At 44.6% G+C, this 22,642-nt stretch overlaps 1 protein-coding gene across 6 annotated transcripts in view; it reads left to right on the forward strand.

The window, feature by feature from the left end:
• The first annotated feature begins 3,767 nt into the window (after window positions 1-3,767).
• The window catches only part of PKHD1 (PKHD1, fibrocystin/polyductin), a 254,701-nt gene continuing 235,826 nt past the window's right edge, over window positions 3,768-22,642 (forward strand). For 4 of the 6 annotated variants that reach the window (XR_003532415.1, XR_003532416.1, XM_027672672.1 and 1 more), the window contains exons 1-13: window positions 4,593-4,771; window positions 5,669-5,790; window positions 6,871-6,948; window positions 8,725-8,869; window positions 9,851-9,950; window positions 13,249-13,306; window positions 14,910-14,988; window positions 17,150-17,224; window positions 18,630-18,694; window positions 19,280-19,319; window positions 20,115-20,185; window positions 20,890-20,991; window positions 21,835-21,930. Coding sequence is in view for 4 of the 6 variants with exons in the window: in XM_027672672.1 (XP_027528473.1) it covers window positions 5,739-5,790; window positions 6,871-6,948; window positions 8,725-8,869; window positions 9,851-9,950; window positions 13,249-13,306; window positions 14,910-14,988; window positions 17,150-17,224; window positions 18,630-18,694; window positions 19,280-19,319; window positions 20,115-20,185; window positions 20,890-20,991; window positions 21,835-21,930 (961 nt within the window). In the remaining 2 variants the exon portion in view is untranslated. Of the gene's footprint in view, window positions 3,878-4,592; window positions 4,772-5,668; window positions 5,791-6,870; window positions 6,949-8,724; window positions 8,870-9,850; window positions 9,951-13,248; window positions 13,307-14,909; window positions 14,989-17,149; window positions 17,225-18,629; window positions 18,695-19,279; window positions 19,320-20,114; window positions 20,186-20,372; window positions 20,483-20,583; window positions 20,992-21,834; window positions 21,931-22,642 lie in introns of those variants that run through there. The other 2 variants (XM_027672673.1, XM_027672675.1) reach the window with 2 other exon arrangements.

Here is a 22,642-nt window from a genome sequence, read left to right on the forward strand (position 1 = left end):
GGAGAAGAGTTCTGAGTGCCATTCCTGTCCAGAGAGGTTGTTGACTCCCCATCCCTGGAAGTGTCCAGGTCAGGCTGGAAGAGGCTTGGAGCAACCTGCTCTAATGGAAGGTGTCCGTGCTCTTGGCAGGGGTTTGGAACTAGATAATCTTTAAGATCCCTTCCAACCCAAACCATTCTGTGATTCTGTGATTCCTGACTTACCAGGGGCTCTTTCTTCTCCTGATATGGAAATGATCATGAACAAGCTGTACTGGCTTTCTCATACTCAGATGTCTATGTTAAGGTGTTCAGTGAGGAATTAGATGTGGTAAAACCAGACACCACTTCTGAAATCTCTCTGCTCATCCCTTCCTGCCTTACCTGAGAGCGCTCAGACATAATTGATTAGTGAATTGAAACTCAGAAGGAAAGATGGGATTTTTTTATCTGTCATTTTACAAGATGAACCTAAAATCTCAAGCCAGCTTATCTCAGCACTCTTCCTGTGGCTAGGACCAGTATGGAAGGGGCATGGATCTCACCACAGTGGGCAGTTGATCCTGTTTCAGCAAACCCAGGACCAAACACAGGGGCTTGGTGAGGGCAGAGATTTAAGGCTGTGGTGCTGGTCATGTTGGAAGGATGCTCAGGGCTGTAGAAAATGGGAAGGCAGTAGGTGAAATCCACCCTGCATGGTGGGACTCAATGGCAGTGAGAGGGATTTACCTGGACCGTGGAGACTATTGGATCCTGATTATATTTTATGAAACTCAATCCCTGTGGATGCCCAGGGGATAATTTTGGTTGATAGATGCCAGATCCCTGCTTAGCACTACTGCACTGCCTCAACTCACCTTTCCATGGGTGCTTCTGAGGGCCAGCAGGAGGAAGACTGGGATTCAGAGGGAAATTTGGTCAGGGGAGGGTTTCCCAATCCCCTTGGTTCCCTTGGAAATCCCACCTCAGCACCCCGCTTGCTGGTGTCTAACGAGCCTCTCAAGAAAAGAGACATCAAACCCCAGGATTTATTCTTAATTAGTCCAGCTTCTTAACATCTTCTCTGCGACCTTGTTTGCTGGGAAGTGGTTGTCAATATACAAAAAGTGAAGTGTGAATAGAAGGAAAGAGCAGCTCTGAGAGCTCTGCAGGGAGTGCCCTGGCCAGTGCAGGGCCGTGTAACACTTCCAGGCTACATGTCCACTGGTAACCCAGCCTTCCAGGACAAGGGATAATGATTTTAAACTGAAAGAGAGTAGATTTAAATTAGATATTAGGAAGAAATTCTTCCCTGTGAGGTTGGTGAGGCCCTGGCCCAGGTTGCCCAGAGAAGCTGTGGCTGCCCCATCCCTGGAAGTGTCCAAGGCCAGGTTGGAGGGGGCTTGGAGCAACCTGGGCTAGTGGAAGGTGTCCCTACCTATGGCAGGAGGTTGGAACGAGATGGTCTTTAAGGTTCCTTCCAGCCTGAAACATTCCATGATTTTATGACATTGCCAAGCTGGAAAGCAGAGATCTTTCTCCAAGCCCTGTGTCTGGACTGAGTCACTAAGTTCAAGCAGTTTCAAGCTGGTTTTCCCCACTGTGTGTCCAGCACAGCACGCCTTGCTTTGGAGGAGAAGCTGCTTATCCAAAGCCATATTCAAGAGAAGCACAATCCTGCTGGTCACCAGGTGACCAAAGCCATCAGTCACATAGCCCTGGTCACTTAGCAACCTGATCCAGGGAGTGACATCCCTGCCCATGGCAGGGAGGCTGGAACAGATGAGCTTTAAGGTCCCTTCCGACCCAAACCATGATGTGATTCTGTGATTCTGTCATTCTATGGTCCGAGCATGAACCCCATTAGGCTGGCTTTCCCCTGGAGTGCTTTGTGCTCTCTTTACAGGTCTAGGTGCAGGAATTGTGAGCACAGGCAGCATTCCCACATCGTTCCCTCGGGGGGAGCTCCTGAGAGGTTGCAGACAGAATTGTTAAACCTTTCCTTATCCCACATTATCCTCCCCTCAGCTGTTCAGTTGGAGGTGCCATGTGGTGTCCAACAACTGCCACATTCCTCTCGCGAGGTGGCCGCTGTGTGATGGCTGGGGGGAGCATGAGGGGACCCCTCGCTAGGCTCCTGCAAGGATCTTCCATCCCAGAAATGCTGCAAGTCCTGGGGAAAATGAGTCTTTCCGTGCTGCTTCCCTTTGGGAGCACCTGCCCTGCAAAAGGCCTCATGGGTAGTGAGTACCCTGCCGTCCCCATCTTACACACAGACGCCTTGAAGATGAAGCCGTTTAGCCCAAATCATGTGTCAGTGAGTGAAAGAGCTGGGCATAGGTCCGACATCTCCTTTTCCTGTGCTGTCTGCTTGTTCCTGGCCTTTCCCTCAAGTGCAGGGAGTTAACAGAACACGTTCCTGGACCTGTGTTAGGCAGAGCAGAGGCAGCTTGCCCACTCTTGCATTGTGTTTCAAGGAGCAGACAGGTCTTCGATGGCTCCATACTTCCATCTAGTGACAAAAAGCCACTGCTCACCCCTCCTGCTTTTTCTCTCAGTCTCCTTTCTGGTTGCAATGCAGGAATGTTTCTCAGATTCCTGATGCTGAGCCTCTCCATAAGGCCATTTCCACTCATACACCCAACACCTACAAACCCTAAATGAGTAACTACAAACAAACAAAACCAGGAGTGATATTTTGGAGCAGCACTTAATTTCAGCAGGAAAAAAATGGCTTGCACATGTATCCAAACATACACTTGTTCATCAAAATGTGCTGCTTTCCTCTTTGGTGTGTGATATCCCTAAACAGGGTCATCAGCTTGTGGTGGGAGAGGATTTATATGTTCATATAACAAGACTCCTATGTGACCCGGCCATTCCTCTTCTGGTCTGAATTCTGGGTATGTGTTTCTGGTTATTAGGAAAAGTTTTTCACCATCCTTCCTCTTTCTTTTATTTTTTCCTTTCTTTCAGGAGTTTCATCTCCTTTGGGGAATATTGTGTGCATTCTTTTACCTAATCTGTGACTTTCTGGAAAGAATAAATGCCTCATCCAAATCAAATCCTTCAGGGCTGTTAACCTTGGACGTTTTGCTGATTTTTTTCCTTGATAAAATAGTTCCTTAGGATTGGATCACAAGGTGCTGTAAAGAATTTTTGTTGCTGACAATGACCCAGAGAGTTTGAGTGACAGAGTATGTTGGAAGCAGCAGTGTCAGGGCACTGAGAGCAGCAATGAGCCATAATAGCCCTGATCAGCCTCACCTGGGACCCCCATCCATACCCTGTCCATGGATCAGGAGACCTATTTAACCTCAGCTGTGGGCCTGTTCTCTCTCCCTCCCTCCCTCCCTGAGCTGTGTTATAGGAATACTGGTCTTCAGCCTTATCCCTGATTCTGTCTTCTAGCTGGATCATGGGCCCATGTTGAAGTCAAGCCTCCAGCCCTGTCTCCTCTTGCTCCTGAAAGGTTGCCCCAGAGGGATCCTGGACCTGGTCCATCCTCTCATTTAGTTCTGTCAGTGGACCCTGTTACCAGCATCTGGCTTTCTTTGTTGTGTTTAACTTGTCATCTTTGAACTGTCCCTTCTTTGGCACTACCTTTTTGTTTGAGAATTCCCTCGAGTTCACTCTTTCTTCTGATCATGTTTCCACTGTAATCCCAGCTAATAAGTAAACTGAGTGTAGATTACTGAGCAGGATGGGGTTAACTTGCATTGGGTTCCTGTAATCATTGGCCACATGTAGCTGAGACATTGGGGCTCGGCCGAAGAATAAACCACACACAACTGGTTCCACTGCTGGGCAGAGCTCCAGAGCAACTGGGGGTTGATTGCCCGTGACTTCGTGCCACTGTGTCTCTGAATCGAGGTTGAGGAAGAACAAGCAATCCTGTTTCACCTCTCTTTGGGGATGAGGTAAGAGGATGAATATGTGCTACTGTTGTTTGGTTCGTGGTAACTCATTAAACTTCAGTTATGCTGCGGGTTTTGAGAGCTTCCTCCGAATTGCAGTGGAAACTTCCATGAAGACATCCATGGAAGTGCAGGGGCTCAGCAACCCATCTGGTGACTCCAACAAAATCCATCTGGGCAGAGGTGGGAGTAGAGATACTATTCAGTGTCTGAGGTGGGCTGAGTTGGGTCTTCCCTGCAGCCCAGTCTCTCCATGGGGTGAGAGATAACCCTGTGTAAGTCCACTGCCCTCTTTTCCACAGTGGATGGTAAAGGATCTGCAGGGAAGTAGGTACTTGAGATGCGGTAAGGGATCTAAACACCCTTTGGGCATTCCCACCAAATGCCAACAGTTTTGGGAATGCCATGGAAAAAATTAATTAAGAATATATAAGGGAACCTTGAAGTCCACTTGCTGTGAAAGTCAGTCCTAGATTGAATATTGGCATATCAAGAAACCATTCCAACAGTTTTTATGTCACATTGAAGGGGAAAAAAGAGGATGAAGTGGATTCACTGTCCTCCTATTGGAGGATCTAGTAACGCACCAATGGAAGAACAATTCCAGATTATCCTTGTTATGGTAATTACAGTTTTGGAACAAAACAGTTAATAGCAGCAAGCAGCTTAGGTTAATGATTAAGCACACTCAGTGGACGGCTCTGAGCTGTCTGTGACGGGATTTGAGCCTTTTGAGGAACTTGTCTGGTGGGTTTCAGCTCTGAACCAAGTGTGTAACACAACCTCAGCCCAAAAATTGTGGTAGAGCTGGCATCAAAGGGATGGAGCAGTTGTGCTGATACTGGAGCTACTGCACTTCATTCACTGGAGGAATGAAAGAAGAACAAATTGATTAAGGTAACTAATACCAGCAAAAGACATAATAAGAATAATAAAATAAAATTAAATATAAATGATATTTTATGCACTTGCTTTGAAATACAGCATTCACTTGTGCCAGGGCTCTGGACTCTGACCCCTGACCATTGCAGGATGTTAAAATATGCAAGAAATATAGTGAGAGTAGTTACAGTAGGTCTTGTGGTATAATAATAGAAGTTTGGAAGTTGCTTTATGGTGGCAGTTTTTTTCTCATAGCTCTAATGTAAGCTTCTGCCCGAATCTCACCTATGAGAGTGTCACTCTCCCGTTGCATCTTTGCTAGGGTGCCATCCCACCCTTCTTCCACTGCTCATCCCCGTGCAGCCCTGCTCTTACCCAGCAGCTCTGAGGAGACTTTTTGTTTGAGATTTCATGACAATGATGTATATTATATGGATTATATTAAAACTATGTTTATGGTAATAGTAATAGAGGAGAAGTATGCCCCATCCCTGGGAGTGTTCAAGGCCAGGTTGGATGGGCTTGGAGCAACCTGGTCTGGTGGAAGATGTCCCTGCCCATGGCAGGGACGTTGGAATGAAATGATCTTTAATGTCTCTTCCAACCCAAATAGTTTTGTGATATAAAAATGTGGCTAAATCAATTCACCCGGTGGTTTTTTTTCATACTAGTACAAAACCCAGGATGAGGGCAGCAGAAGTTAATGGTCTGTCTTTAAGTGGTAGAACAGTCCCTGACATGGACTTTATAAAGGGAATGTGGGATGTGTCTGGCTATGACAGCAAGTAAGACCTGGTTTACAAGTACTCGAATGTTTATTTTATTTAATTATTAGAACAGTTCACAGCAGTTGCTCCCACAGGTTTGCACTGTGAAAAAAGAATTCATGTGAGGTTTGTTTTAACATTACAGGGAAGGTCCTAAGACCCCAAACCATGATTCTGGAGCCAGACCCTCATGAATTCTCCATTCAGTGTTCAAGATGAACCTTTGGAGAACATCCTTTCTGAGCGCTGGGCTGATATTCTTGGCAGGTGGGTGATGGAGAGGTGATGTTTCCAACCACCCTGGTCATAAAACAGCAGGAAAATCCAGTGCCAGTAGATTAGATACAGATTAACTGCATCCTGACATGGATAAGCATCTCTAAAAGGTGTTGAATATTATGGGATATATGCAACATACCAGACATTATCCACCTTATCAGTTTTTTTTCATGGCATTATTTCCATAGACAGTGTAGATTTTTAAATTAATTTTTAATTTTCTGTGTTCTACCTGAGTTCATATCGTATCTATTGGTTTTGATTCACTTGATGATACATATGCCACTGTTTGCATGTTGATATTAAGGCTGTTCATGATACAAGGGTGTTCAATATTGGGCTTCAGTGACTAATAGTGATGTTTGAGATTGCATCCAGACAGAGCTAAGAGGTTGGAAACCCCCTAAAATTTAATCTGCAAACTAGATATCCCTGTAAAATGACTTCTGGAAAATTCTGGTCAGTGGCTACAGAAAAAAAAAAAGCCAACCACTGGTTCATCTCTTAGCTTCAGAGAATGAGGGTACCCAAAATAAGTCCTAAATTATCTCAGGAATTTGATGCCTTTATGAAAGGCATGGGCATAGCAAGCTATAGGAGACTTAACACTGTGAAGCAGGAGTTCCTTTCCAGGTCTGTATGTCTTTCCTGAGGCCTTCAGAAAGAAAGAGTTGGGCAGGCTGTTGTGGAGCCAGAAGTGGTTGTATTTTGTGGGCAGCCTAGTGCACAGAAGTCAGGAAACATATTTCTTTGAGAGCTGGATTAGTAAACATGAGGTTTATCATCTTTATTTTAATTCTTGAGGAGGACAGGAGGCTCAAGCTGCAGCTTGGTGCACCAAGTCCTGAAGGCACTAAAACCCCACTGAGGGGAAGCAGGACTATTAAATGGGGGACATGGCTGGAGGGATAAAGGATGGGCAATATGACTAATTTGGATGCCTGAGAAGAAGAAATGAGAAGAAGGGTGGAATTACAGGAGGGCAGCTCTCAGACCAGTGTGTCTAATGCTGAACGATGTATTTTGGATGTTTACATGACCCTTCAGCCTGATGGGTTGTTTTTGCAGTGGCAGCTACGGGATCACTCATCGAGCCCCATGAGGGCAGTGTTGCTGGAGGAACCTGGATTACCATTCCTCTGGATGGTGAGTTTTAAATTCCTAGGAAGTATATGTCAAAGTAGAATTATAAAATTTGGTTTGGAGGGGTCCTTAAATTTCATCTCATTCCAAACCCCTGCCGTGGGCAGAGACACTTTCCACTAGACCAGGTTGCTCCAACCTGACCTTGAGCACTTCCAGGGGTGTAAAAGTAACAGAGAATCAGCTCCATTGTGAGATTAGTGGCTGGAGTGACAAACCCTAAGCAACAGAGCCGTGGGCTGTGACACTCATAACATGAAATCAGCTTATCACTTCATAAGCTATGACTGAAGGTATTTTCCTAAGCAAGAGAAGTCAAATTTTTTACCTTGTTTTTGCAGATGTGGAGCTAGAAATTTCTTCTCAGCCATCCTTTTTTTTTGAAGGAGAGCTGAAAATCTCCTCCCTTCGTAGGTCCTGTAGTGCTGGAGCTTTAAAAACACTAATGATAAACATGAGTCCTGAATATAAATCTCAGAAATTGAGAAGTCATACTCATTTGGGCCCAAAATCAGTTGTAGAAAGCTAGGATTTGTTTTTCCACAGTGATAAATATTGATTCACTTGGAGAAAAGCTGGTCTTTTAACAGGCTGCATATTTGGTTTAGCTGCTCAAATTCTGACTCTCAATCATTTATAACAACAATGAATGGTATTAGACTTTTTGTGCATTCCCAGAGAGATGATGAAATGAAGGGAAGAAAGGAAGCTCAGGTCTTTACAACTCCCTGAAAGGAGATTGAAGCACGGGGGTAGATCTTTTTCTCCCAGGTGACAAGGACAGGACAAGAGGAAAGGGCCTCAAGTTGTGCCAGAGGAGATTTATAATGGATATTAGGAAATTTTCTTCATGGAAAGGATTGTTAAGCCTGGGCACTGGCTACCCAGGGCAGGGGTAGAGTCATCAGGGGGTTTTAAAAGATGTGTGGATGTAGCACTTGAGGACATGTTTTAGTGGTAGACTTGGCAGTGCTGGGGGAACAGTTGAACTCAGTGATCTTAAAGGTCTTTTCCAACTAAATGAGTCAAGGGAGATGTTTCCCCAACAGCACTGTGTGAAGGCAGAGCTGGGAAATCAGTTCAGGCAGAGTTTGGTTTTTTTGTTGGGGTGAAACAGACAGGCCTTGGGAGAAGGGGAAAAACCTTCCTGGAATCACGAGGAAATGTATAGTTTGCTGCAAACCATGAAACCACTGTTGTCGTTTAAAGTGAGTCTGGGTTGGGAACCATCTGTGAAGATGGTGCAAAGGAAGAGTTGTGTGTGAGCCTTCTGCATTTCTTGTTGTGTTTGACTATGCTACAAAAGTTAAACATGGTGGTTCATGCTCAGATAAAACTTTCTGAAGATCAGGGACTGTTTGGGCATTGGTCAGTTTGTGGTAAGCGATTGTTTTCATTTACATTAATTGCCATTTTGGGGTTTATTTTCTTCTCTCTTTGTTACTTTTTTAAATTTTCCTTACAATTTATTATTTTTTCTTTTTAATTATTAAACTGTTTTTACCTCAACCCATAACTTTTCTCTTTTCTACCCTTCCAGTTTTCTCCCTTGTCCCATTAGGGGGAAGGTGAGGGAGTGGCTGTGTGGGGCTGAGTTCTTGGCTGGGGTTAAACCACAACAACATAAAATCACACAAGCATGATTTTAAAAAGCCTGATTGAGGGCTCTAAACATTATTCATAGAGAAGCTGGGTTGCATATTGAAAAATATTTATCATGTGTCTTAATATGAGTGATCCTATCCTCACAGAGCTCTTCTGATTGATTTTATTACTTAGGCTCAGCATCCCACAAGATAGAATCTGTCTCTCCAGCCAGTGTGTCCCAGCTGGAGGTGTCCCTGGTGAATCCAGACCTGCCCAGGCTGCTCTGTGATGTCTCTCCTCTGTATTTTGACTTACCCACTATAAGATGCAGAACAAGGTATGATCCATGACTGTACTGTGAGTGAGACCTTGATGTTTGTCTGGTAGGATACTCATTTTCTTTCAGTGTCTGTACAGGCAGTTTAGGAGTTGAAAGAATTCCTTTTTGTCCTACAGTGCCCACACCTGAGCATCTCCTAAACTATGCTGCATTTATTCTTGTTTCAACTTAAGGAAGCACGAGGCTATTTAGCATGAGGGTCTTGTTGAGGCTTCTGGGACAGTCTAGACTCAGACCTTCAAAGGTTTGTAGACATCTAATTCTCAGATGCAAAACAATTAAGAAAATCCTAGTGGAGATTTTACCAGTGTTTGGTATCCTTAGCCTATTTGAGATCATAGGGAGAGGTTATGAGTAGAGCAGGAAATAAATATGGTTTCAAGCATCAGCTGGGCAGTCTAAGGTGCCTGTTTTTTGTCCTCTCATAACTTTAAAAAAGGGTTGTTTGACTGGAAGACTGGGGTGTCTGGAGGCTGTAGGAGGGACCCTAATGGGGCTCATTCATCTCTTGCTGCTGTAATTTGGCTGGGAGTTAATTCTGAGAATTAACTGTGCTGAGAAACTGTGTGCATTAAGGATGCAGCATTAATTTACCGACCAGGATCAAGATGCCCTGCAGATCTAGGCAGCCCTGGGTCATTTCATTACTAATGAATACCAATTATCGTTCGTGCATGTCTGATGAACGTTTGTGTTTTGCATTAACATATAATTTGGGTAGAGTTCTGATGTGGTCCTGTCACCTTCTGCACTTAACTGTGATTTCTTGCTGTGCCTCCACATTTCTTTTAAATTGTTGTTTTAGAGTTTGGGTTCATATGTGTGAAGTTTGGGTTGATAGTATAAATTTGCTTTGCTCTATTGAAGCCCCATTGGGTCTGGTAGGAATAGAGACCCTGTGAAGGACCTCGCATTTCCAAAAAAATTAACATAAAGAATATAAAAATAATACAATATAACACATTCTCTTCCACCTAGGTCTTCACCCCAGGAGGGTTTGTACTATGTGGAGGTGATCTTTAAGGGATGTGTGATTAACAACCTGACTGGGCTGGAGAAAGAGAATTATTCTTTCAAGGTAATCAGATAACAAATACAGAAGTGATTATAAGGATTCAAGGTATTGATGGGAGTCAAACTGCAGACTTGTGTCACAGGGAATATATTCAAATAATTAAATCATAGAATGGTTAGTGTTGGAAGGGACATTAAAGACCATCTTTAAGGATCATTCCTACCATGGGCAGGGACACCTTCCACTACCCCAGGTTGCTTCAAGTCTCCTCCAACCTGGCCTTGAACACTTCCAGGGATGGGGCAGCCACAGCTTCTCTGGGTAACCTGTTCCAGGGTCTCACCACCCTCACAGTAAAAAATTTCCTGTTTATATCTAGTCTAAATTTATCTTTTTTTTCAGTTTGAAGCCATTCCTTCTTGTCCTGTTACTCCAGGACTTTGTCCAAAGTCCCTCTCCAGTTCTCTTGGAGCTCCTTTAGGTACTGGAAGGGGCTCTAAAGTCTCCCTGGATCTTTCTCTTCTCCAGACTGAATGCCCCCAGCTCTCCCAGCCTGTCTCCAGAACAGAGAGGCTCCAGCCCTTGGAGCATTTTCATGGCCTCCTCTGGATTCGCTCCAGCAGCTCCATGTCCTCCTTATATTGGAGTCCCAGAGTATGATGTGGTGCTCCAGGTGGGGTCTCATGAGAGTAGAGTAGAGAGGGAGTCACTTCCCTTAACGTGCTGGTCGTGATTCTCTTCTCTCTCATATGCTGTAGATCTGGTTGCATGTCAGGACAAGAAGCTGGGATGCTCCTTCTGCCCTTTAAAACTTGATACATCAAGGTTCTCATCAGTGGCACTGGGTAGACCAGGTCGCCTGAGAGGCCTTTCTGAATGAAAAATCTGGGTCTAGGTTAATTTATCTCTGCCCTTAAACCACATATTTAGAAGATCCTGTTGTGTCAGAAGACCCAGGGCTGGTATCTTTTGATGTTGCCCTGCAAGCTGCAGGGTGGCCACTGACAGGTGACCGTGGGGACAGCTGGTTGCAGGAATGGAAATCTATTCACATCTAGGGCAGCTCTCCACCTAAGATGAGCATGATTTGGAGAGCTCAGACCTCAGTTGTGATTTCATACCTGTTACTCCTCCTCCAACCAGGATTTCCCCTTTGGTTCTCAGTGTCAAAACACACTGTCTAAGGAGGTTTTGGAGTATGGTGGTATTAGACTAGTTTATGACAATGGCGTCAAAATCTGGGGTCCCCAGCACAGGAAGGACATCGACCTGTTGGAGCGAGTCCAGAGGAGGCTGCCAAGTTAAGCAGAGGGATGGAACACCTCTGCAATGAGGAAAGGTTGAGAGAATTTGAATTGTTCAACCTTGAAAAGAAAAGGCTTTGGAGTGACCTAATTGTGGTCTCCCAGTACCTGGAGGGAACCTACAAGAAAGATGGAGAGAGACTATCTACAAGGGCGGGTTAGAGACAGAACAAGGGGGAATGGGTTCAAACTGAAAGAGCATAGGTTTAGATTAGATATTAGGAAGAACTTCTTGGCTATGAGGGTGGTGTGGCCCTGGCACAGGTTGCCCAGAGAAGCTGTGGCTGCCCCATCCCTGGAATTGTCTAAGGGCAGGTTAGATTGGGGCTCTGAGCAACCTGGGGTAGTGGAAGGTGTCCCTGCCCATGGCTGGGGGTTGGAATGAGATAATCTTTAAGGTCCCTTCCAACCCAAACCATTCCATGGTCTCACACAGGACAGAATCCTTAACCATGATTGTGTGTTTTTGGATGAGGCCTGTTGTGTTTGAAAGTCACATCCCACCTCTGAGCTGACTGTGAGTATCGAGCAGGAGAGCCCAGCATTCTCAGAAAATTGCACATTAAAGCTGAAGAGTCATCGGGTGTTTCAGCTGGCTTAGAGAGTTGATGAAAAATCACCAGGGGATGCTGTTAATGAGGCACATTCCAAGCTAAATAAAACACAGTGTGTCTCTTTGTTTTGGGACTGGGACCTGGGAGCTATGAGAATTAAAAATTAATTTTGCCTCCACATTAGGCTGAAAAAGGCCGCTGCAGGCAGCAACAAGTCTGAGCAGCTCAGAAGACTTGTGTCAGCCAGTGGCCCCAGCTTCATGCTGGTTTTGGCTTCTTTTTCCACATCAGCTCTAGCCTGGGGTATGGTGTGATGTTGCCTTTGCTTCCCAGAAGTGGCCATTGCTGGAGGGAGTTGGTGGCTACTCATTCATTTTTAACATGACCATGAGGAGGAGAGAAGGCAGAGAGTGAGCTCTGAAAGGGAATGGTTTAAGGAAAGCTTGGAAAAAAACCACAATAATGCAATGGTGTCTTCGATTTGATTTAGCAAATGAGGTTTGTCGTGCTATTTATTGGGCTGTCAGCAGCATCTCTAAGTGCCAGGGATCATAGATGAACATATCCAAAAAAAAAGGGCAATGGAAGGACCTGGAGCACAAGTCTAATGATGAGTAACTGAGGGAGCTGAGGGGGCTTAGCCTGGAGAAAAGGAGGCTAAGGGGGAATCTTCTTACTCTCTCCAACTCCCTGAAAGGAGGTTGGAGCCAGGTGGGGTTTGGGCTCCTCTCCCAATTTACAAGACACAGGACAAGGAAATTGCCTCAAGTTGCACCAGGGGAGGATTAAATTGAATATTAACTAAAATTTCTTACCTAAAATGATTGTCAGGGAAGTTGGGGAGTCACCATTCCTGGAGGGATTTAGAAGATGTGTAGATGTGGTACTTGGGGACATGGTTTAGTGGATTTGGCACTGTTAGATTAATGGTTGGACTCAATCTTCAGGGCTTTTTTCCCTAAGAGTCCAAGGTAGTTCTTTCCCAAAGACATATCTGTTGTACTATTATACTACATTAAGATGGGCCAATACAAGCTCTTTCATTGCTCCACTGCTTTAGGGTACCAAAAAGACTTGCTAAAGGATGGCTGAAGTATTCAACTTCTGTGATAAAGAAATACTTTTTAAGTACATACTCTTGTGAAGAAAAATGGTGCCATAATGCAGGATAAAATACAGGTTCTAACTTTAGATAAAGTATGACTTGGAAACTTTATAGTGTATTAAAGTGTGTCTTCTGGCATTCACTCAAGCCAGGGTGGGCAATTTGGGCACAAAAGAGGATGTAAAAATAGCAGTAACCCATACTCTGAGTGGAGGTGGGGTAAGAAGGGACTATTTCTCCTTACTCTCTTCCTGGAGCAGGACTCTGCTTCAAAGATCAGATCTGAAGTGGAGGTCTCTGAAATGCAGTTGCCAGCTGTGTTGTGAGTGATGCACCATCAGATCATGTTGCAATGCGCTGAAAATAACTTCCATTTAACTACAAATTTCTCTTTGCAGTTCTCTGCTGAGCAGACACCCGTGGTTTACCAAATCAATCCACCATCTGGCATCCCAGGTATGGGACCTTTCTTTATGCTGGAGCCCACTTAAACCATTATTTGATGTTCCATACTGTCTTCCTCCTTAGGAGAGGTCTGTCCTGCTGGGAATAAAATGGGCTCCACCAGATTTTAATGTCTAAGCTCATTCTGGACAGGAAAATGGGTTTGTCCGAGGGGGGAGAGTCTGCAGCACTGGGTACAAAAGTGGGGAACAAACAGTGACCAAGTTATTTGGTACTTGGCTCCTGAGTAGAATGATGTTGTTCTGTAGATTGATAAGTCTAATCCATCCCAACTCTTGAGTCATCATACCTTGTTTATTTAGGAGTAGTTTTAAGAAGAATTAGCTGTTAGGTGTTTGTATTGCAATACCATACAGACCTTTTGGTTAATGGGGCTTTAGATCAGACTTTAAAGTTTTGTGAGAAGACATTCAATGTTTTTGGTCTGAACAATTAACTGGCATATGGAAGGGTTTTTTCCCTATTTCTATTAATTTTTGTACTTTCAGATTTCTTTAGAGAAAATGGAAAGTTTGATGTACAAAGTAAAGATTAATCAAAACATTTTGGTCTCTTAAGAATGCAGAGAGACACTTTTATGATGAGATCACAGAGATGCTCCTAAATCTAAAGCAATCCTTTATTTGCAATTATTTTCAGATGTAGTTCAGCTCTAGATTCTCATGCCTTGCTTTAGAGTGTCTTTATGGAGATTTCTGTCTGTTAGCTGGATGTTTGACCTCCCAATGTGGTCAGTGAAGAGCATGAGAACAACACTGTCTAGTGCTATTTCAGATGTCTTGGAGCATGAAAGACCTGCATGGAGCAGGTGGAGGCAGGACTAGGAACTCTTATTCCCTTCTGGAACCACAGTGGAAGGATAGGATCAGATAGAATTGGATTGGAAAGGGCCTTAATGCAGGTCTCTTTCCAATCCCCAGTTATGGGCATGGACACCTCCCACTATCCCAAGTTGCTCCAAGCCCCGTCCAACCCGGCCTTGGACATTCCCAGGGATGGGGCAGCCACAGCTTCTCTGAGCAACCTGTGCCAGGACCTCACCACCCTCACAGGGAAGAATTTCTTCCTAATATCTATTCCTAAAGGTGTTTGACAGGGTGTCACAACTGATGTAAGACACTCCTGTGCAGGTGACTGAATGAAGCTCTCCCACAGTGTGGTCAGTGGAGTGTCGAGAGTGATTCAATACTGGCCACAGATATGCTGAGTTCCTCCTTTAGACCTTCACCCTGTCTAATGTCCAAGTGATGTCAATTTGATTGTCTCCTGAGGTCCTACAGTGGAATCGGGTTAGAATGTGGTGTTTAGTTATCAAAGGAGTTGAGGAAAACATCTTTTCAGTGCAAATACAGGAGACCTGCTAAAAAATCGGGAATGGACTTTTTTTGGTGGGAAACAAAAACTTGTGTTTTGGGAAAAACGAATAAGTCTGAAGTCTCTCGAGCCATGGTAGAAGGTGAGAGTAGTCATCAGTGCAGGCACCTCTGTAAAATTCACAAAGACCAAGGATTCCTCTTGCTCAGCTCATAGAATCTGCAAATAAGTTCTCTGCTTTTAAAAGGCTCTCTTCAATTTCCATTTCCTTTTTGAACAGGAAATTTAATACAGATTTATGGGAAGACAATCGCTGGAAGATATGAGACCTTCGACTTCAACACAGATTATATTGATGGGTAATTATCTACAGGCAGTGTCTGCCCCAGTCCCTGTAAATTGGCATTTCTTCCATCAGCCTCCTCGACAGCAATAAATTGCAACCAGTTGGCCCAGAATTGCCATTTACTTCCTTTGTGGTTTATTGCAGCTCATGAGTTGGGCTCCAGCAAACTTTGTTAATCTAATTGCAACTGGTCCATTAAGCTGGTTGGTTTGTTTACTGGCAGCACAGTCAATCACAGCTCAGTGTGAATTGTACTGTAATTGCAGCTGGTTGCTGTAGATTTTATTTTGGCTAGCAAATTAAAATTTAACTAATTAAAATAATGTCAGAATCGAAAAGTTAAATAAATTTTCCCTTCCCATTTGCATTTCTTAGAAAAAACTATTAGTTTGAAGCAGATGCTCTAGTGAGACAGAAGACAAAGGAGAAGTATTTTGAGACAAAAGGCTTTGTTTTCCACTGCTTTAAACCCTCTCTGGGTATTTCCTTGTTTTCAAAGGTTTGATTTCTGAATTTTTTTTGTTCTGTGATAACATGCAACAGAGAAAAGCAGATAGATTTAAGAAACTCACTTCAGGACAGCAGCCCTTTAAGAACAGCAAATCCAAAGTGAGCATCAACACTGTCCTGGTGCATATCATATCTTTTTCCATATGTATGGATAGGTTATCAAGTACTAATTTATTATTTCCTTGCACTTGTGTCAGTGGCAGTGAAGAATTAAGCCCAGGTGAGTATTTTATAGAAAAACTATTAACCCATAGTCACTGTGCTGGCATTTTCAGGACCATTTCAGAATCCAGGAAAGGTGTGTATTCCCACTAGTTAGAAATTTTAATTGCAGCAGCAGATATTTAACCAATGGATGCTTTTTAACGACTTCTCAAGCCAGATGGAAATGTCCCTTGCTAATTAATTAAATTCTCTGCCAGCATGAATGAAACTCCAGTGCAGATTCCTGCCATTCCAGCTGCACCCACTTCTCAGCCCTGCACTGCTGCACATCAGCATCCTTTGTTTGATAGTAATTATTGTTTTACCTGCCTCTGGTGAAACCTTTGCTCGGTGGGAAGAAAGGCTGCTCTGTGTGACTGCAGGCTGGACGTGCCTCATGCTCCACTGCTGGATTACTCATTTACAGCTTAACCTCACCAAAAGGAAATGGCCTCAAAATCTCAGCATTCCAGACAGGTTCCCTTTGGAGCTTCACATGAATAATTTGCCCATTTTTGGTGTGTTAGGAAATACGTACCAGGTGGGGACTTGGACTTGACCAGAGCAGTCTGTCCTTCAGTCATGCTGATTTGGGATTTGGAGCAAAAAAGGAGAATGGTTTTTATACTTTCAAGGGTGTTCTGCCCCCTTTTCCATGCTTTGTGTGGGATTCAATGGTCCAGTGATGATGAACATACGTTTGGCAGCACTGAATTTTTTTATAGTCTTCCTTAAAAGGAAAGGTTCTCACTATCAGCCACCTGCATTAATAAAAGAAAAGTCTTCTATTTAAACCTCATAAAACTGCACTCTGAAGTATTGGTCACAGAAAACTACACTCTGAAGGATGGGTCATCACAGAGTGTTTGTATAACAGGTTTTAATTACATATTTCCCATGATTGCCTCTTCATTCTCAAAGAATTGACAACGTTTGCTTCTTCTGCTAGTTACTCTGAATTTATTCCTCCTGCCTGATTCCTTCTCTTCAGCTGAAGTTGTTCCATGTTGGTTCTTTAAGGTGGGGATATTTAAATTTGCTATTAGGAGCTTGGGTGATTCCTGGCAGAGATTGTAGTGTTTTTCCTCAAAGAAATAAAGAAATAGCTGAGCTGCATCTTGAATTACCTGCTGTAAGGGAGGCTGCCTGCTGCTTCTGGAAGGTAAGGTCAAGTACAGCCCTCTTGGAGCTCAGGCTTGCCTACAGGGAGGAGTTATCAGGTCATTCAGAGCTGTGTCCAAGATGTTCCTGCCACTCATGATCTTTACAGAGGTGCAGTATTTGGGAAATACACTTTGCAGGTGAAGAGATAAAAGATTAATAAATGCTATATAAAAGTGAGGGGAAATTCCTGTCCTATTTGAAAATCTTGGCTGCTGATTTTAACGGGATAAGGTTTTTATCTGTGGAGTTCCATGTTGCTCTATGTCTCATTTTTTTCCTGTTTATTTTTTGCCCAGGCCAGCTATCCTTACAGCAGAAGGTGATGGATGGACCAGTCTCTGCTCTTTTGCTGACAGACAAGCTGGAAGCATGTCAGTTCTTCACTTATTTTTTGTTTATCTTGGTGCAAGGGCGCAACACAGCTCGTGCACAAAAAAATAAATTAATTCATGGCTTTTGGAGAAACTCTTCTGCTTTGGCTTGAGGTGGAGAGAGACCCTGGGGAAGCTGACCATAGGATCTGTGGTGGGGTGAGTTAGGGCTGCTGGTTCTCTGTGGCTCCAGCCACAGCCTGACAGGGCCAGGGGCTGTTCTCTGGCCTGGAGATGACACTCCTTGCCCTGGTCACATCTGTTCTGTTCAACTCTCTAAGCTCCAAAACAAAGTAGCCATTTCCAAGCTACCTATTGACCCTGGTCAATGCACTGTCTTCAGTCCTATATAGGCACTAATTTTAAAGGTAGATTAGCTAGTCTGAGCCTAAATTTGGCGAGTAGCTCTTAGGATTTAACAGCATGGGCAGACAGGCTCTGGTGCCTGGGTCCCAGCACTGTTCATTAATTGGTATTAATAGAATCACAGAATGGTTTAGGTTGGAAGGAGCCTGAAAGTTAATTTAGTTTCAAGCCCCTGCCATGGGCAGGGACACCTTCCACTATCCCAGGTTGCTCCAAGCCCCATCCAACCTGGTCTTGGATGCTTCCAGGGAGAGTTCATATACTCTTGTCTTCTGTAAGTTGCACGAGACCCTTTAGGTTGCTGAATCTTGCACTCTGTTAATTGTGGACAAAGTCATGGGCTCTGCAGCAGCGTTTCTTTTATGAGTGGTGCACTTCTTATAGTGCTTGTGAGCCCTGGAAAAGGAGGAGGGTACTTTAACAGGGAACCGGGGGAAAAACTTGCTCTCATGGAAGTCTGTGCTAAGGCTCCTGGGGTCCTCACTGGACTCCCTTATCACAGTGTAAAATTCTTCCTGGCTCCCAAGAGGAGAACTTAAACAAAAATGTGAATTGATGATGGTACATCCAACATTCCACGACTCCAGAAGGCTGATGTAATGCCATTGTATCTGGTTTAATTTCTACCTGCTCCTTCTTACACATTAGGGACGTGCAGAGGAGCAAATAGAGGGGCAGTGCTTTAGTCCTCCTGTTCATTCTGCCCCTTGCCCACACTTGTCCCTGCCCAGCTTTTTATTTCAAATGGGGGTTCTGAAGGTCACCAACAGGCTCAGCTTCTGGGAATAGGTTTAAGGGGGCCAAGCTGGAGCACTGTGCTGCTGGGAGACATCCTCCTAATCTGTTGAACTCTCAATCATCAGTGGGAAGATGGGTTGTTCCTCTTCCATCTCGCCAGTTTCTCTCCTTTGTTTCTAAATGGAGCCAAGCAGGACTATCTTAGAAGATGTGGGCTTATACACCTATTGCTTAGATGATTCTCCCTGTATTTTGCTCTTTTGGCTCCCAAGACTCAGCAAAGTCCTTTGTCTCTCCACAGTTATCCCATTTGGGCAGAGGATGGACTGGGGACCCTGCAGTGCCGGGTGGAAGGAAACCACATAGGTTGGTGAAAAAGGGGTAAAAATCGTGGGTTTCTGCCATTCCTGCAGCTCCAGAGGATAGTTTCTGTTCTGTCTCCAAAGAATATGGCTCAGGCCTGAGTCCACAAAAGCAACTTCAAATCAGGGCTTACCAGCCTTCAACACAGCCACTTTGTGTCCTCTGCACAGCCTGGGAGAACATGAAGTGAAACCATGGTGTGATGTGGACATTGCTGACAGCAACAGTGTGATCTGGGGTCCTTGCTCAGTTTACTCCTTTAATCCTTCTTATCTGTGATGGACCTTCCCTTTACTGCTTTGTTGGAGGAATAAATTTGGTGCTTCCCTGTATTTTCTCTCTGTTAGGAGGTTGCATCCCATTCATTTCTCCTCACTTCCAAACGCTCTGAAGAAGCCTCTAATTTCTTGTGGAGGCTTTGAGCACAAGCTTCTTGTTTGGAAAAGATATTCTGAGTTAAATATATGAAATACACTTTCCTTACTGTTGTAAGGAAGAGGAAAATCAGGCCCAGGATACCTGGGCAAGGTTTGGTAGGATGCACTTCATGTTTTGCCATAAAGCATGCTATACTTTTCTCTCCTCCAGGGTCCCACAACATCAGCTTCTCAGTGTTTAACAAAGGAAAGTGAGTAAAAAAACATTTTCTCCCTTTTTCTCTGGTTTTGCATGGGGATACAGCTGCCTTGCCGTCCAGAATAAGCAAATGATATTTTTACTGAATCATGTGTTTCATTGCTTAGAAATGAGGTTTTGTTTTCTTGAGAAAATGATTGTCAGATTGGGAATGAAAAGGGACAATGTTTCTCCCCAGAGCATTTACATTTTGGTGCTTTAATATTTTACCTTCAGCTTTCAAACCATAAGACATCTTATCTTGGACAAGGGGGAATGGAGGAGGGGGGGTTCAAATTGGATATTGGGAAGAAATTCTTGGTTTTGAGGCTGGTGGCACATGTTGCCCAGAGAAGCTGTGGCTGCCCCATCCCTGGGGGTGTCTAAGGGCAGGTTGGAGCAACCTGGCGTAGTGGAAGATGTCCTTGCCATGGCAAGGGGTTGGAACAAGACGAGATCTTTAAGGTCTCTTCCAACCCAAACCATTCTTTGATCTATTAAACCAAACTTTCACTTCACTTTTAACTATTCATCCAAATGGGAGAGAATTTAGCCATAAAAGGAGGTGAAAATGTTTTCTGAAAGTGTCAAAACATTCTTTACAATGTGTTAGTACTTTACTAAAGTGTTTCAACTGTGTAATGGGGTCTCGTGAGTCGATGCCTCAATGTACTGGTGAAAGGTGTTGTTGGACCTTGTAGAAATGTCCCACTGTTCCTCTGGAGAGTGAGTGGCCAGCTCTGCTAAATGAAGATCTGCTTTAACTTAAATGACCAAGGATCATTCAGGCATTTTCTCTCTCTTGCAGGTCAGCAGTACACAAAGGTTCTTGGCTCATCAGTGCCAAACAGGAGCTTTTCCTGTATCAAACACATTCAGGTATTACAATGATCCCCCTCACTGCTGCAGTGTCTTCTGGAAGTCCTGGCATGGTCTGGGAAAGGACTTCTCCCTGTTGCTTTTCCCAGGGATGCAATCCTGTTGTGTCCTCATCTTGCAGTGCCACTCCCCTGGTAGGGGTTTGACTACACAAAAAGCTGCAGATCAAAAATTTCAAGAGAAATTTTCAAAGAGAAAAATAGTTTTCCAGTGTGGAGGGACATGATTGTAACAGATAACATCCTGAAAGAATCTCATGGTCATGAAGTGGACACTCAAATGTCAGATGTTTGGAAAGTGTGGTAACATTTAAACCTATGGGCTAAAATGAGAAGTGAGTCAGAAGAGGTCAGAAGGATTAAAACAGTTTTAATTCCACCTTTTTTTTTTTTCTTCAGAGCTCCTCAATAGCACAGGATAGACCAGTTTGCAATCTGAGCATGACAGATGCAGCCACTGCTAAGTAACAGCCCAAGCACTGCAGTGTTTCTCCTGTCATGCAGCCAAGTTCTCCGTGTTGTTCATTCCTGGTGTAATCCCAGAGGCTGTCAAACGCCCGGGAAGGATCAGTGAGATGTTGGTTTCATTCACAGGAGCTGCTCTGGCTGGAAACAGTGCAAGTGCACTGCAGGCTTTCACAGAAACAGGGCTGGGGTTAACTTTCCAATACTTGTTTTCAGATTCCCTTTTTCCTTCCCCTGCAGAGATAGCCTCCGTGTTCCCAGCTGGAGGGAGCCTTGCAGGGGGCACTGATCTCACTGTCACGGGGGATTTCTTTGAGGAACCGGTGCAGGTCACTGCTGCAGGTGAGAGAAATGTGAAATACTTGTTTTTCAATACAGTGATCATGGCCCTGAGCACAAAACCCAAGGAATGTTTAGTGATAACAGTGTGGAAGATGTAAGAATCACCTTCAGGAAGCTCCAGTTATTCTGACTGTGGGTGTGAACTGTTTTGCTTGCTGGTAGTACCAGCCCAGGCTTCTAGGGAATTGTTAATCCCATTCAGAAAAAAAGTTGAGACAGGGTATTCTGTCCCTTCCTTCAGTCTTGTGAGACCCCACCCACTATAGCACATCCAGTTCAGGAGTCCTTAACACAGGAAAGACATGGACCTCTTGGAGCAGGTTTGGAGGAGGCCACAAAGATGCTCTGAGGGCTGGAGCCCCTCTGCTCTGGAGACAGGCTGGGAGAGCTGGGGGTGTTCACCTGGAGAAGAGAAGGGCTCCAGGGAGACCTTAGAGCCCCTTCCAGAGCCTAAAGGGGCTCCAGGAGAGCTGGAGAGGGACTTTGGACAAGGGCCTGGAGAGACAGGACAAAGGGGAATGGCTTCCCACTGCCAGGGGGCAGGGTTAGATGGGATATTAGGAAGAAATTTTTTACAATGAGGATGGTGAGGCCCTGTCACAGGTTGCCCAGAGAAGCTTTGGCTGCCCCATCCCTGAAAGTGTTTGAAGCCAGGTTGGATGGGACCCTGAGGAACCTCATCTCATTGAAGATGTCCCTGCCCATAGCAGGAGTTGGACTATGTGATCTTTAAAGGTCCTTTCCCACCCAAACAATTCTATGATTCTAAGATGGGGTCATGCTGCAGCTCAGCTGTGTTTCTGATTCTCACACAGTTCATTTGTCTCCTTTTCCTGCTCACAGGTGTCCCCTGTAAAGTCAAGCACGTCTCTCCCCAGCAAATCAGATGCACCACTGAGCCTGTAGGCAAGAACAGGAGAATTGGTGCCCCCCAGCCAGGTATGGTGTTCAAATAACTGAAGGTCCAAACAAGCAAACACACATGGAAATGCAGGGCAAAAATCATTTGGTGATGAATGCAATCAAGAAACAGAGCTTTCCAAAACACTGTCTGCTTCAACATCAGGCCAGTTTCTTCATGGTTTGATAGGGAAAGGGGCTACAAAATTAGCCAAGGGCTGGAGCATCTCTTCTATGAGGAAAGACTGATGAGAGAGCTGGGGGTGTTCAGCCTGGAGAAGAGAAGGCTCTGGGGAGACCTGAGAGCCCCTTCCAGTGCCTAAAGGGGGATTATAAGAAAGATGTGGATAAACTACAGTAGGGACTGTAGTGATAGGACAGGGAGTGATGGTTTTAAACTAAAAGGGGGCCAACTTAAATTAGTTCTAAGAAAGATATCTTTTACAGTGAGGGTGGTGAGGCCCTGGGACAGGTTGCCCAGAGAAGTGGTGGCCTCGTTCCTGGAAAACGTTCAAGGCCAGTTTGGATGGAGCACTGAGCAACCTGATCTAGTTGGAGATGTCCCTGCTCATTGCAGAGGGGTTGGGCTAAATAACCTTTACTGGTCCCTTCCAACTCAACCCGTTCTATGATTCTGCAGCCAGGAAAAGCAGGGTGGAGAGCTCAGCCCCCCATGTGCAGACAGGTGATGGTGGGAGGAAGGTCAGACTGGTGAGCAGGGCTGTGGAAAATGAGGGGAAAAAAGTGTGGA

The sequence above is a fragment of the Neopelma chrysocephalum genome, unplaced genomic scaffold (assembly GCF_003984885.1).
Source record: "Neopelma chrysocephalum unplaced genomic scaffold, ASM398488v2 Primary Assembly neopelma1_97517, whole genome shotgun sequence".
NCBI lineage: Eukaryota > Metazoa > Chordata > Aves > Passeriformes > Pipridae > Neopelma > Neopelma chrysocephalum.